We start from the raw sequence: 15,870 nt of genomic DNA on the forward strand, positions 1-15,870 counted from the left end.
ATTAACATTCTTCCCATTTCCATCCTTTTTATTAGAGAATGAGTTTTATTTACGGTCCTGTCCTCGCACTTCCAGATTTTGTTTCACCCCAGTGGTAACCGTGAATTGTTTATATCTCTGTTCTTGAAATACTGCATATAAGGAGTGAATTTAAATCTCAGACAAGCTGTTTTTTCCCCCCATTTTCTGATTTGCGCTTTCCTTTTTTTTTATTCACTGAAGTATTTTTTAAGCCTCAGAATGTAAATCGCCGGATTACAAAATCACTGAATTTAAGTCTTCTGATCAATCAAGGATGTCTTAAAAATGCATGGTGTTTCACAGTTGATGTCCTTTCATCATGAAAATCCATTTATTTGAGATGGAGATTAGTTGATTTTCTTTACCGTACATGCCCTCACAGTGGTAGTTCAATATTAGTTTTATTTGAACAGGCCAAACATTTATTGGTGTCCTTTGTTTAATGTCAGACTGGGGCATCTGTGAAACACTTGTTGGATTTTTAAAGTTTGATAATGTTTAACTCTTGAATCATTTTCTGTGTTTATTTTGAACACTTAGAGCCTCCGAATGGTTTTGGCCTCTTAACTATTAAAAAGGACCTGAAACTGTTATGTAGAGAACTGTTATATGCTATCACAAAGTAAATTGTGCACACAGCAGTAATTATGAAGAATATTTCAATTACTTTTTTAATATACATTTGAATCATGTGTGAGTTAGCTCATCATTTATTCACTAATGAAGCATATACTGTAGATAACCCTGTGTTTGTATTGAATTTACTACAGCATGACTAAGTAAAATTATTGTTTATATGAGGCTCTAATTAGGATTATAACAGAATAGGTTCCTACTGTGATAAGCCCATAATGGTCATAATTGTTTCCACACAGAAATTTGCTTTTAACATCTAATGAGAATATTACAAATCAGTCAGGTAAGAAAATAGATGGACTTCTACTGTTTAATGTATGAGCTAAATGGCTCAAGATAAAAAATATATTTGATGCCATGGTACCAGTATCAAAGGGGTATGATAAATTAAATGAGCTAGAATGGAAATCATATTGAGAATCTTGCCTTTCAGGATTAATGCTTTGAAATTTGACCAAATCATTTTTCTCTTACTTTTCCCAATAACATATTGCTGGCCTCAATGCATATGTACTTTTGTTAATGATACAATGAGAGAATAGGTTCAGAAAAAAATCATATGATTTGTGCTGTTGTTTTTTAAAATTTAATTTGTTTTTCTGATGTTTCACTGTCAAAATGTGTACATTTTTTGCTTCAGATTTATTTCTTTGTTTTATGGGGCTTTTTGTATGGAAGCATTTAAAGACAATCATTTTATTTTTCGTGTCTCCTAAACTTCACAAGATGGCTTTGTTTTGCATCTTTACTACTGTGTTCGCACTACTTTGAAAGTAGTTTAACACACATGATAGCCACTGCAAACAGTGACAATATTTTTGAGTTTTAGGATAAATTTTGCTGACCTGGCTGGGTCAAAGCAATTTCATATTATTCCTAATAAAGGCAACAAAAGAGAAAAGTCACTCTTAAAATGTCACCTTGACCAATAAATGCCACAAATAAATTGCCGGCTTTTACTAGGAAACTCGGCAACTGTGCTGTTAGCTGAGATTTTTCTAGTTCTGTATTTCAGCAATCTAATGAAACAGATGCTGCAATAGCTTGCACTAAACATATTGATTACGCTAAAGGGGTTTTGGTTTAGGTCATGACACCAAATTAATGGCCTGGTGAGTTTTAGTGATGCCACTGATGGTCATATAATTAATGGAGTGTCAGTTCTGGAGTATGGACTGGTAATGGAAGTGCTTGCACTTGTTATAAAAATGGTACTCCAGCGTCTTTTTAATTGTTTTATGTAGATGTTTAATAGAAGAGCAGAAAGAGTGAGATGGGAAACAGCCTTAGCCAGAAATATATAGAATTAACAAGCATTTCACAGTGAAGAAGAGAATGGGGTGGAGCAAACTACCTTGAAATTTACCTTGGGAGTATTCTGCCTTTATAGTACTGTGAAGCCAAGCAGCAAGTCTCACTGAATTAATTTTACAGAAACTCTGTTCATATTTCTCAAATCCAGAAGGGGTTGCTGTATAATACAGGAATGGAGTTAATTAAGGGAAAACAAACTGAATTTTCCCTGGCATGTTTTTTTTTCTTTTAAGCTTTGTTTTACGGATATTGATTTGCAGGTCTTGAGGGTATTTCAGAACATATCCAAGGGAAATGAGCACTTCTTCATAGCTTTAAATTAAACTAAGATTGACTGAATGCAGTAATTATGACTGAATACCAATATATAAATAAAAATTAATTACTGGGCTACAAAGCACATCTTATTTTATAATATAGTGTGACTTCATTTTACTTTTTTAATATTCTAGACAAAACAGTTGCAGTCTAGTGCAACATCTTTAGAGCATAAATAAGTAGATTTCTTCATTTTGCAGGAGTCCTTTGTCATATGTTTTCTCCATGTACAGTACTGTATGTGTGTCATTTAATACCCACTAACAAAGTGCATCAGTGAATTATTACCAGGACTGTATGTACAGAAAGCAATAGGACTGTTAAATTAAAAAATAATGGATGTCTAATGATAACTGAAATACCACATCAGAAGTGACTTTTTCCTTTATTCAGTTGCATGATACTGGTTTTATTTTGACAAGAGTAAGTGCAAATCATTTATTGGCATTTCCTCACTGGCATTGTTTAAAATACTTAGGCCTAACTGCTCTGTCTCATTATGCAGTGTGTGACAGCTTGAAGATGCCACAGCAATGACTGTCTGGTAGTGATGAATCAGTGTGCTGATTACTTATTATTATTGTGTTAGCAACACCATTTTTTTCCTTGAAACATGAAAACCAGATTCTTTACCAGATCTTATCAGAAGAACAATTAAAAAAATGCAAAACACAACAGAAAAGTGAGTTTGTGAAAAGGTGACCTTGGTATAACTGAAGAACTATTTCTAACAAAAAATCAAATTAATGGTGAGATCAGTGTTCACCGTTCCGAGTATATGACATAAACATTGTGCAGGTAACACTTAAAGCTTGACGTGTAATTAACATGCCTTCTTCTCGTCATTCACATGAAAAAATGAAAAAAGTAATTACTAACATAACATTATTTTCATACACAGTGGGGGTTATAGCACATAATTTCAAAATAAGAAGCATTATTTTGCAGAACATGGTTATTTTGAAAAGTGCCATCTGCTCATCAAGTTTGCATCCCACATTTCTGTACTGAATGCAGATAATAGACCAGTATTTTTTTCATATACTGTATATTCCAATTCATAATTTTATTACAACCGCTCTTAGTGTTTTTTTACTTTAACCTTAATTAGTTTTTTTTCCAATCTAAAGATATACAGTAGATCGTTTGTAATAAGGTTCATATCTATTCATTATGAAATGGCCGAAATTCCTTCAAAATCAGTACGGTAGTTTAGAAAAGTAAAATCCTCTTTTGGAATTATGACTCATGATATTTTCAGGGCCTTACTCTTGTTTGTTACAAAAAGTATTCCATTACTTTTTTCTCAGTTCCACGCAAGATGTTTTTATTATTCTATCTGGCCTATGGGGTGGTATTACTTTTTCTAACCCTGTGATTTGCTTTTGAAATTACAGTTGTGAATTGGGAGGCAGCGAAACGTTTCCAGAAATATGCCCTGATGTGATGGTGTGACTAAAACGGCTCTGATGACCTAATGAAGACAGTGCGTGTGCGTGTCAGGAGAGGCAGAGGCCGGGGGGGGCACAGTGTGTTTGTGTGTCGCGATGGGTGGTGGTAGGAAGAATGAGAGACTCCTGTCCTCTCTGCCTCTAATGACCTGTCTAAAAAGAGGAGAGTCAGCTGTTTAAAAATCTCCTCATGCTTATCAAATAAATCTGTTGTGTGCACGATTAGTATGGGGATAATGTGAGGGGTGATTTATGTGGCGGGGTGGAAAGATCATTCCGAGGCCCAGCCCTGTTCGATGCTCTACTGTTTTACCAGTTTCCTGTGTTCCATCCTGTGGACCTGATAATGAAATCACCTGTAAAGGGTTCCTCCGATATACAGAAAGTCCAGAAAGGCAGCACCACCCCCTGTGAGCTGTATAACCTGCCATGTTTTCGAGTGCAATGATTTTTTCCCAGTTGTTGTGATTGGCAGTAATTAAAATTCAGCTAAGGGGAGATAAAGGTTTAAACTTTTGAATTTGGTCAGTATGTTCAACCCATGTGTTTTGTAATTTATTGCTTTTTATATTTAGTTTTTTTCAGTGCTGGTCTAGTAATAGTTTTCCGCTTGGGAGTGTTATAAAACCGTTTTGTCACAGATGTGTTGCAGCTCAGGCGATTATCTTTTACAAATTAAAGCAAAAAGGTTACCGTCTTTGTACTTCCAAGTGCTTTTCAGGCTTTTTAAAGAGGCAGTCTTTAAAATGGATACCTAAAAAGAAAAATGTTCAGAGTGCCAAAATAGTTTCTTCTTGGAAAAAGAATTTAGCAAATTGTGGAGGAAACAATTTTGCCGATAAGATTTGGCATTTTTAAGCCAATAAAATGTTAAATGAATGTTAATGGTAAGAAATATAGCACTCTGCCCATGGCATTGAATGTACTCAAATGTCAATTGAAAGCTCTTAGCAGGAGAAGAGCCTGTGGGTGTTCTCCTCCAGTCGCAGTTGACACAGGCTGTGCTGTAGTGTTCAGTGGCATAACTTGTGTGGACCTGTAGGCTAGCAACCCAAAGAAAATGATTGAATTCTCGGATCCAGAAAGCTGACAAATCACTAAAAGTGCTGTCCATTAATCACCTGCGTGACAGTTTAATCATCCTAAGACCTAGTCCTCAGCTGAACTCCTGGACACAACTATAATAAGAAAGAAAAAGAAATATGGAGCGTAATTTTTTATAAAAAGCTAGTTATCAGTTTATGGTAAAGCATTAAGGTGATGAAAATAATTTACCAAATCCTTCAAATCCTACATTTTCAGGTATTTTGTACCTTATGGTACACAAAATGCTAAATGGGATTGTATAACTCACAATTACTGTACTGTATGTGTTGCTTATGAAGTCACCATGTCAGAAGTGAAACATACCAGCTAGTCTTTAAAATCAGTAAATAAATTTAAAAAATCTTCAAAGGCGGACAGGAAGACTTAAAACTTCATTAGTAAAATTTGTAATATTTTATATCGTATAGTAAATGTGCTGTTCATATCTTTGCCGTAAACCTTTTTTTATCCATCCATCGATTTATTTTTTTTTGTTGCTTCATCAAATTTAGGTTCATGGGGAAGTCAGAGCTTATCCTGGCGAGCGGTGGGCACGAGGCGGGGAATACCTGGATTGGACGCGCGCGCGCACACACACACACACACACACACACACTAGGGCCAGTTTTCTCAGAAACCAATTCACCTACCAGTATTTTTTCAGAGTGTGGGAGGAAACTGGAGCACCCAGGGGAAACTTATGATAATGCAGGGAGAACGTACAAACTCGACGTAGATAGCACCCCAGATCTGGAATTGAACCCAGGGCCCCAGCACTGCAAGCCAGAAATACTAACCACCCTTCCACCCACCTGTGTTTACTTTTAATTAAGTTTATGATTAAGGTTAGGCAGCCGTTTAAATTCTTGACAGCAGGCTTGGAAACAACAAAAGTATAACGGAAGAAACGTTTTCATCATATACATATTGCCTTAATGGAAAATTGTCATACATTGTATTAAATCTTAAGCTTTTAACACCCTGTTAGATAATGGTTTTCAGTCTAGAGTGCCAATGTCAAAAAGGCCAAGGTGTTCTTGTGTTGTTTTATGTAGAGGATGAAATAGACATAAAGGTAGGAAACCTTTCTGAAACCCGATCAAAGGCAGGATTTAAAATTTCAATGCGTACTCATTTCTCTGTCGATTATTGGCTTCATATAATGAACAGAGAAGATTAGGAATTCCTTCAGACAAAACGGTTGTGAGCACATTCATTTTATAATTACGTATGTTCGCCAGGAGCACTTTCTGGAAAAAGTACCACAGGGCAAGAGACTTCCTTTTTCACAAGGCTTTTGAAAACTGTTATTGGGAAAAATACTTCTGTATATTGGTGAGCTGCTGTCATAACAGAGAGACCAGTGAAATGACTGAAAACAATGGAGTAAGGGTATAACTTAGAAGATAAAAAAAGAAGAGCGTGTCATGTGTGGTCAGGAGGATGATGAGAATCTGCTGAAGGGAAACGGAAGAAACTAAAGAGGTGTTTAATTATTTTTCAAGGCTTCATTAGTTAGTTGCATCATTACAGTGCAGTGGTTTGGGTGTTAAATGAAAATGAATGCCAGTGCTTAAACCTTTCTGTATTTCAGCCAGGGTGATTGAAATTACAAGATTGGAGCTTGAACATTTGCTATTAATTCACTACTTCACAGAGCAGGCCCCTTTAATGCTTCTACTTCAGTAAACCTAATGGGAATTAAAGGTTCCCATTAAACTTGAGTTTTAATTATGGTGTATATTTAGCCCAGGCGGTGATCGATCCTTCTGTGTCTTTAACTAGGCGATTGAGTGAAGTCCTTTAATATTACTAGACGTGAGATTATTGCCACATGCGGCACACACGCATAGCTTTTGTACCCAGATGAGCAAAGGATCAGCCTAGTAATCAGTTGTAAACTCACATTGTTTTCACTGTCTTCCATCTCTAAGCCACTCCTCTCGCATATAGATCAAAGATGCTTCTGGTTCACCAGTGTGGTCTGACCTTGGCATCGTTTCTGTGAGATTTAACCACATGGTGTTTTGTTTGCCAATCTCAGTTTTGGAAATGTGAAAAAATGTTATCGTATTCTCGGTTTATACTGTATTTTATGCTTAAATTCTGAACTGGTTTAATAAGCTATTACTCCGCCACTGAGGTGTCTGTTTCAATGAGGTGTGTGTATTATCTTCCAGATGGGATTTTTTTCCCCCAGTAGCACATTTAAATGAATCTTAAATCATGATTTAATAAAAAGAGACTTGTGAACTAATCGTATTACTGTTAATGAAAACCCACATGTACTAGTCCATATTTATTCACACATGTTGTAAACTCACACTGTTTACAGTATTTCATATAGGATCTTATGTCTGAAGTAATTAGTCCGTCCTATTGAACCGTAGACTGCGAGCCAGGGTGTCTCCTGTAGTTCAACTTCACTGTAATTAAACCATTTACCTCCCCAATGTTTGCCCCTGTGAATTGCTGTGGAGAATTCATTTTTTAAGTAATAGCATTATACAGTGCAGTGTAGCTGGGGACTTGGATATTTAAAGTCTTTTATGAAATATTAACTAAGTTGATGGTTTTAATTATCATTCCCACCTTATTAAAGCAGTCTCGTTCCTCCTCAGGGGAGGAATGCAGTTGATTTAAGAAATGGAAGTTATTACTCTTCTGTTAAATCAAAGATTAGATCACATGTGATTATAGTTATTATTACTCTCCAGTTTTTCAGTTTCCTGGTGTGACCTATGGGCAGTGGAGAGCCGCATAAAAAATGCAGTGTGTTTAAGGTCAGGTGAAATAGATGCTGGTAAATATTGCATGGGCTTTATCATACACTTTAATGTTGTTCTGTTAGGAACTGCTTTAGTGCAGCTAGTGGAAAATCTTTGACACACCTAGAAGTTCAAAATCTCTTCTATTGAGGTTATGTTGAGGTTATAGTTTTCATATAAATAAATGTGCTGAATTCCTGTGAAAAGTTTATGGGGAGCACTTAACCTTTTATGGGCCATGCATGTTATACCATTTAGGAAGCCATTCAGTTGTATACAGTGAGTTTGAAGGAATGTTATCTCATAAGCCCCTCTGGGAATCTTGTCAGACTGCTGTCGGCGATCATGACTTGTAGCCTTGTATCTGAATGGAGAAATCTCGTGCCCCAGTGCCAGTTCGTCTGGACATGACATACAAAAGCAGATGTAACACCTGTTCATTGACTTTGTGCCCTTGACTTACCTCACAGCTGGATATCTAACTAGTAGAATAAGCTCCTAGCACTTGAGCAAACTGCTTCATCTATCATTCAGCTAAGCTTAGAATGCCTCTCAGGTACCACAGTTGTTAAGGTTAGAAGGTGAAATAATGTATTACAATTTATTTAGTTAGGCAGCAAAACCTAATGTAAATAACAATGAAATCCATTATTTATCTGCACAGAGTTCTTTTGCCAACATCTATCCTGTGCATAGAGCAGAGAGCAGTAGGGTGCTCAGCTGTGGAGAAAGGAGCCTCCTCAGCTGTGTGTGGTGGCTGCAAGGTGAATTCCTATGTTTTCCAGTGGTGACGGCTGATCCATCATTCTGCCTGGCTTGTCCTGGATGCTCCTAGCTGGAGGCAGCACCAGGACGCTTGAGAGAACGAGATAATAAGGGGAATGCATGTTGTGGAATGCATTCGGCTAAGCAAGAGAAACTAATCTCGCTTCGATAAATGGAAGTGTCTGTCTTTGATTGTATGTTTGCCTGCACAGGGGGGAAAAAGAAACGTCAGTGGTGCCTTTTTGGAGTACAATGAAGGCATTGTAATTTCAGGATTATAGCTGAGTTATTTGTGTTTTTTGAAGAATGTTTTCGTCAAGATAAAGGCAACAGAGTAGGTTATTGTCTTGTCCTCAGGATGCAAACTGAGCTTATACCATAAGCATTGCAAAGAAACCCTGCAGTTTGTAAAATTGTGCCAAACCCCTTAACTATTTGACAAGTCTGTTGCTTGAGGAATTTACTGAGTTCTAACCAAATTAATTTAATTGCCAAATATTAAGTGAAGGAACCTTTGCTTGGCTTCGACATGATCGCCTCTGACTTTTAATGTTGCTCTGGGATGTGGTTATGTACATATGTTAAATGTGGGATCACATTTTATTGTTTTTTATATTCACAATGATAAGTCAAGAAATAAGTATCCTCAGATTCCTTTTATTGATTTTTTTTGTGTCCGATAGGAAACGTATCACATTTTATATTATGCAAGTTGGTAATATTGAGTTTTTTTCTCTTCTTTTTCAGAAATCAGCAGAGTACGAAAGGACATGTACAATGACACATTAAACGGCAGCACAGAGAAGAAGAGCTCAGAACTACCTGATGCTGTGGGGCCTATTGTTCAATTGCAAGAAAAACTTTATGTGCCTGTAAAAGAATATCCTGATGTAAGTATTTTCCTCGCAGAATACCCTCTTTCTTAAAAACATTTCCTAATAAGATGGTAGTTGATCGCTACAGAAGCCTCAATTTATTAATTTTTAATTTTAATTTTTTTTTTAAGTAGCTTAACTTAAACTTTTGCATGAACCTGTGCATCACTAAATCAAAAGTGGCTTGGAGCGGTTCCATTCTGACATCATCTTTAATTAGCTGTCAAAGTAAATACAATTTGTCACATGTCCCACAAAGGAAGAAAGACTGCTTTAACGTTCCCATGGCTGCTACACTGCTTTATTCCCTTTTTGAAAAAAGAGGCCTTTGTGAGCTCATTTATTTCTAATGTTTCTGCAAACTGCCTGTTGGTCTTTGATCTTTGGATACACCTAGACCCCACAGGCGTGTGCGTAAGTGCAAGAGCAGTGTATTCATTGCAAAACTTCAGGAAGAGTTGTTTTATCAGTTCAAAATGGGCTCCCTTTTTTAATTTACATAAAAATTGTTAACCTCAGGTTAGCGGCTCAAGAAGGCAGTTGTTCTATTAAGACATGAAGTACAGAATAATAAGGAGGATAATTCAGAATCAAGAGCTTCCTTATACTTCTGAGTGTATACCTTTGGAGAACCCTTTGCCAGCCCAAATAGCAAGACTAATGTTAGAGAAGAGCATTTCCCAAAATATATTTTATAGGCAGCATTATAGATACATGCATTTGTCATTGTTGAAGTGTCTTTAGGAGTGTCTGCCTGCTTCTTTAATCTCTTTAATAATCAGCCCTGGCACATCTTTACTTAAGCCCTTTTACCCAGGGGAGCAAAGTGAGCTCAGAGCAGATTGATCCCAATTAACTCATTCCATTGCTATTGCTCCTCTGAAAGCAGCACTAATCAAGACATTTCACAAGGACGTAAACATTGATTAGGATTAGCCACTTGTGCTTTGCAAGAGGTTCCAAAGACATGGCGAGGGAGGATTTCTTCATGTAATGGGTGAGATGAACGTCATGTAAGACGGAAAAATCTTTTAGACCCTCACAAATTAAATGGAATACACAACACAACATATATTTTACACCAGTGACCCTTTATTTCTGCAGAACAGAAAGACAGTTGTCATTTTTAAAATACATTAAACAGCTGCAGCGTTGTGGATCCCTTTTAATTGGCGTTTACAGCTTTTACACAGTCATAAATTGTATTGGTTACTGATTAAAAAAATAATTCCCTATTTGGAAAATAAGTGTTTTACAGATCCAAACATATGTTATTCATCGCTAACAGTAAGACTTTTAAATTTGATTTGAATCAAATTTGAGACTTGAAAGAAGAATATGGAAACAAACTCCAAGCTTAAAGGAAATGTCTTACTCCAGGAGAGAAAGCAGTCTTAATCCATAGTTAAATTACGAACAGGTAGCAAGTTGTTTTAACAAAACGCAGTGCCCCAGAATCAGCAGCAGGGCGGTACTGAGTAGTACTGGAGAGACAGTCGCTGTGGGAAGGAGACGGGCTTGAAGGTGGAGAGTTTCTCCCTTTCTCATTTGTGATGCAAAAAGGAGTGGGTTCACTTGAGGAGCTGAAGTCATTAAACATTTTGTATAGTACAAGACTTTTTTTATACCATGAGCTTATTGCAAACTCCTCAGGGGTTTGAATGAGCTTTATATTCATTTCGGCTTGCCGTCATTGTCTTGGAAGTTTTTTTTTCTGAATAAAAAATGTAAAAAACTCAGACTTTATTTTATGCCCACTACCCTAGGATAAAGAGTTCATTTAGGTCCCTTTTTCAGCATGGCAGTTAGGATACTAAGCGCTCTTGGTGACAGTTGTTTTCTGATTACGTTCTACCCTTGGTTTAACGGAATTTCCGCCCCAGCAGGCTTCGGATTTAATGGACAGAATCTGCTATGGGGAAGTTTGTCTTTAAAATCAGAAACACTGGACTTTGCCTCCATGATGGACAAAGTATAGAGCACTTGCTATAGGGGTAGGCAAATTACATATGATTAGCGTTATGAACTTGAACTTGAACTTTATTGCCATATGGAACCGGTACTGGTACAATGGAATTCTTACTTACAGAAAGTCTCTCGATTATAAAACAAGTGTAAAAAACAAAACAAAGTGCAAACAGTGCATCAAGACAATGTACAAACAAACAATAGACAATGTGCAAGTAAACATGCAGACAGTTTGAATGTAAACAATACAGACGTGTAAACAATGACTGGAGACGTACAATTAATAAATTACAATGAGGTAGATGGTGATGGTGTAGGTGTGGTCCGAGGGGGATGGCTAAATGTGTTCGCCAGTCTCACTGCTTGTGGATAGAAGCTATTGAAGAATCTAGTGGTAAGTGTCCGTATGCCCTTATATCTCTTGCCTGAGGGCAGTGGGGTGAGGAGCTCATGCCCTGGGTGGTGACTGTCCTCTGTGATGGCCAGAATTCTACCACGGCAGCGGTCCTCATAGAGCTGTTTAATCTCGGTGAGACCGCAGCCGATGATCTTCTGGGCCATATTGACCATTCTCTGCAGTGCCTTTCTTTCTCGCGAAGAGGTGTTGCCATACCACACGGTGATCCCGGTGGTGAGGACGCTCTCGATAGTGCAGCGGTAGAAGTTCACCAACACATGTATTGGCATCCCCCATCGCTTGAGGCGATGTTTGCTTTAATGCTGTTTATTCTGTATATTTATAATACATGATATAAAAAGCTTGATTTATGGTAAAATGGCACATGAACAGTAGACTCTGACTATATTGATTGTAGTTGTTACAGTACAGTATATTATGATACAGATAATACACTGTAGATACAGTAGATTGTCCATACTGTATGTTTTCTGTTTATTTATGTTTCTTATATAATACTGTGTTTTGGAGCTGAAAAAACAATGATTTAATGAACATTCAACAATAATAGACCCACATTATTCTGTTAAACAGGATTTACTATAATATTTAAATAGTTGGAATAAAAGAACTTTGAATCTAAGAAATGCTTAGATGCGTTATTGTGTTGTCTTGTGAATAGTATTCTGTGTAATAGTGGCTTACAAGATTGTTGTCTTTGCAGAAATTCATATCTTTATCATTATGTTTATTTATATATAATTTCTTATACATCTTATCTTTATCTCTGTACTCTTTGCAGGGATGTAGTTCTGTGTAATGCAGACAACTTTGCTTGTGTAAGACTGTGAATGAAGTAGTGTTTACAGGCCTCACTAGTACTATTACCACAGCACATCAAATTTTAATAAGATTTCCTGTAAAATATTCTTGTTAATTAAACAATTTACTATCTTCACAATTCTTTTATTTGCCAAATACCATTATATCACATGGTGGGTATGTTTATTTTTTATTTTAGAATATCATAATTTTCTTATTTTTCAGGATATCTAGTGAAAATATAATTGTATCTAGTAGAGATGTACAGTATTTGTTATACAATCTGGTTTGATATTAAGACAAATTAGGTGAAAACTCTTGGGTAACCCTTTTGTTAGGATTGATCTCCAGTTTATCTGAAACGTGTGTCAGCTGTGGATTCATGCTAGTTTTTCAGTGCATTTGCAAGCAAACTCATTAGGAGTTTGGAGCTTAATTCCATTTCAGACAGCACTTAATGAAGATGGATTCATTCATTAGACGACAATTTTAGCTACCACTGTTATTGTACACGGTATCAGGCAGCTAGACATATCTGCTTAAAATCCAGTTGCAGTTGTGAGTAGCACTTGAATAAGTTTGGACTCTGGATATCATTAATACTGGCGGAATGTTGTGAGCTCTGTGGCACCTCATAGGAGAGTTGCTAGTAATTGGAGGAGTTTTGCCTCTGTCCCTGATACAATGACCGGTTTGCAAGCTCTGGACAGGTCTCGGGAGTTGCTGTTGCATGGCGAACTGGAACAAATCCTGGAATTGTCCTGGTCACCCAACATTGATGGTTCCCAGGTAGTTGTGAGCTTCTGCTTGGGCATTTTCATCTACTGTCAACTCATGAGGCCACCCAGACTCAAACCATCAACATCTGAGCTGTTGCTTTCCACCTGGTCAGAGTGAGTGCTTTCACTGGTTGAAGCCACTCAGAGCCCAGTAATTGTTTTGTAACTGAAACATTGTGTGTACAGCAAGGAAAACTGGTGACTATTTTAGTTTTGAAAGATGTTATTTCCCTTTAATATTCTAAATTTTCACTTGACATGCATAGCCATGAGTCTCATTCCCCTCCCTGGGGCTCCTTTTCAAATTAATCATCATCACAAGCATTTCTTCAGCAGAAAAAAACAGCGTAGCAAGAAGTAAAAATAACAGGTTACACTGAGGGCTTTTTCGCATTGGGTGCACTTGCAAATGTACTGAGTACAGTGTACTTGCCAAGTATACTCGGCACCTTCCAGGGGAAATGTCCTCAGATTGTTTCTCTTTCACATTGATCATGTACAGAGTACACTTGGAATTGTACAGAGTACACTTCTGTCTTTTCAAGTGCATGAGAACATTTGCCTTTCACACTATGTATCTGCAATAACACTGAGAACAGTACATTATTTACTCTTTTATTGGATTGCAGCAGTAATACATAGAAAGCTGAATGCAGAATATAAGCAACAATTGTGCACAACATCCTCTTTATATTGTAGGCGAGTATAAATCTTCGACAGTATATAATATTAAAAAAGACTAGAATATATTATACAGCATAGCCAGCCATTGTTCTTTAATGAATGTGAGAGTTCATCTTAAATCTGCATAAAAAGTAAAGGCAGAAATTAATCCAGAAATAGATGCAAAGAATTCAGAAGCTCATAAATAGGACCGTGCAGAGAACACCTCCCTCAGTTTATCCAATGAACTATACTTGGAAACAAAATATCAAGCTGAATGGATGGGGGGGGGTAAGAATTATTCATCCAAAAATGATTTTGTTTTGCATTGCGAAGTGAATTCATCATGAGCAGTTAGCACTCAGCACTCATGGATAGGGTGTGCTACAGAGCATTGTTCTAGAGGACTTGCAGGTGAGCTTGCTGCAGGGCGGCTGCTACAGTTATGTGCATTAGCAGCAATGCGGAAACCCCAGTTATACGAAGCACTGATAAGAGTCGGATGCAAACCTTCACTAACCCCAGCCTGTGGCATGGCAGTGACAAATGGTAGCTGAGAGGGATGGAGGTCGTTGGCATAGAGTCTGTGCCTCCTTGTCAGATCATGCGAATATTACGAATGTCAAAAGCAACGCAAGGAATAGAGCCCAGATTGAATTCCATCAAGTATGGAACACATTTTGCTCTTTTCCCAATATATTTGTGTTTGTATTTTGTAACGTACCAGGATCTTTGTCCTAATAAGATAAAATCTGAAGATATGAGTGCCACAATGAACTAATTGACAGGCCAATTCCACTGAACTTCACTTACTGTCAAAAGCATTAAGCTACAAACAGAGGCTTGTCCAGTTCTGTAAGGGATGTTTTTTAAGCCCAGATGGTGTGCGTTTTACCCCAGGGGTTTTGTTGTAATTGTAATTTTTAATCATTTTGGGGTTTTCTCCAGTAACAGACAAAAACAAAGGCTTAAGAGAAATCTAGAAATATTTAAGGGAATGATGTGAGGATAGCTGAATCTGTTAGTGTAGATTACATTTTTGTATTTCAGAAGGTTTTCAAACCGCAGTAAGGACTTGAACATATTTCTGCAAGCAACCCAAAATGTTTTCTGGATTGTATAATATTTTGGATTAAAGAAGTACAGTATTTATTAGCAACATTAAATTACTTTTTATATACCTTTTAAGGCTCTACTGTGCTGTGTTATTACATGGCCTTCATGGCAGATGACAATTTTTATAGTCTGTAATTTCTTTTAGAATTGGGAAGGTTGCTTTACTGTCTACGAAAAGGTTGAGGAGGATTATATGTCCATTTACAGTATGTCACAAGACTCCAGTTCTATTTCACTTGACTTCTTCACTCTTAGTTGTGAATGCAACTCTTTTGTCCCATCATCTGAGCATGACATATTTCACAGTAAAGAGGGAATTTAAATGCTGTACAATTCCTGGGAGGTTCTTCTTAAAGAACGGCTTCCTCAGACATTTTAAACCTTCTCAGAGTCTGAACCTCATTTTCTCAAGACCGTTATAAAATAAGGCATCAGAATTAGTAGATCAGGGAGTATTTTCAAGTCCTGGAAGTACATTGTTTTCTTCAATCCTGCAGTGTGAACATGTTACATTTCGTAACAAAGTATTTCCAGATAACAGAATATTATATTGTTATTTTTTGTTGTTATTGCTTTTTTTGGTGTGTGGGGGAGGGATTTAAATCACAATACTGAAGGAAATTCAGAGAATGTATTGCCAATAGCTTCCTTCAGGATCCCGATTAGCTAGTCAATTTGATAATTGCAAGAGGCCTGTTAGTACTGATTAATGCTAAACTATGGGCTCTTAAAGCTCTTTTGCGGCTCTTTCAGTAAATTCTAAGAGCTCCGCAATTATCTCATCCAAAGCTCTGTTGCCTCTCGAGGATTTGGGGAAGGAGAAGTAGGATCGGGGTTGGAAAGGCCATGAGCGATAAACAGCTTTTGCTTGTATTCTGGACTGTTTGCTTA

At 37.1% G+C, this 15,870-nt stretch overlaps 1 protein-coding gene across 6 annotated transcripts in view; it reads left to right on the forward strand.

The window, feature by feature from the left end:
• The window catches only part of LOC102697252 (KH domain-containing RNA-binding protein QKI), a 130,390-nt gene that overhangs the window by 24,934 nt on the left and 89,586 nt on the right, over positions 1–15,870 (forward strand). For all 6 annotated transcript variants that reach the window (XR_001480334.2, XM_015362941.2, XM_015362940.2 and 3 more), the window contains exon 2: positions 9,107–9,249. Coding sequence is in view for 5 of the 6 variants with exons in the window: in XM_015362941.2 (XP_015218427.2) it covers positions 9,107–9,249 (143 nt within the window). In the remaining variant the exon portion in view is untranslated. The remainder of the gene's footprint in view (positions 1–9,106; positions 9,250–15,870) is intronic.

Source organism: Lepisosteus oculatus, chromosome 17 (genome assembly GCF_040954835.1).
Source record: "Lepisosteus oculatus isolate fLepOcu1 chromosome 17, fLepOcu1.hap2, whole genome shotgun sequence".
Lineage (NCBI taxonomy): Eukaryota > Metazoa > Chordata > Actinopteri > Semionotiformes > Lepisosteidae > Lepisosteus > Lepisosteus oculatus.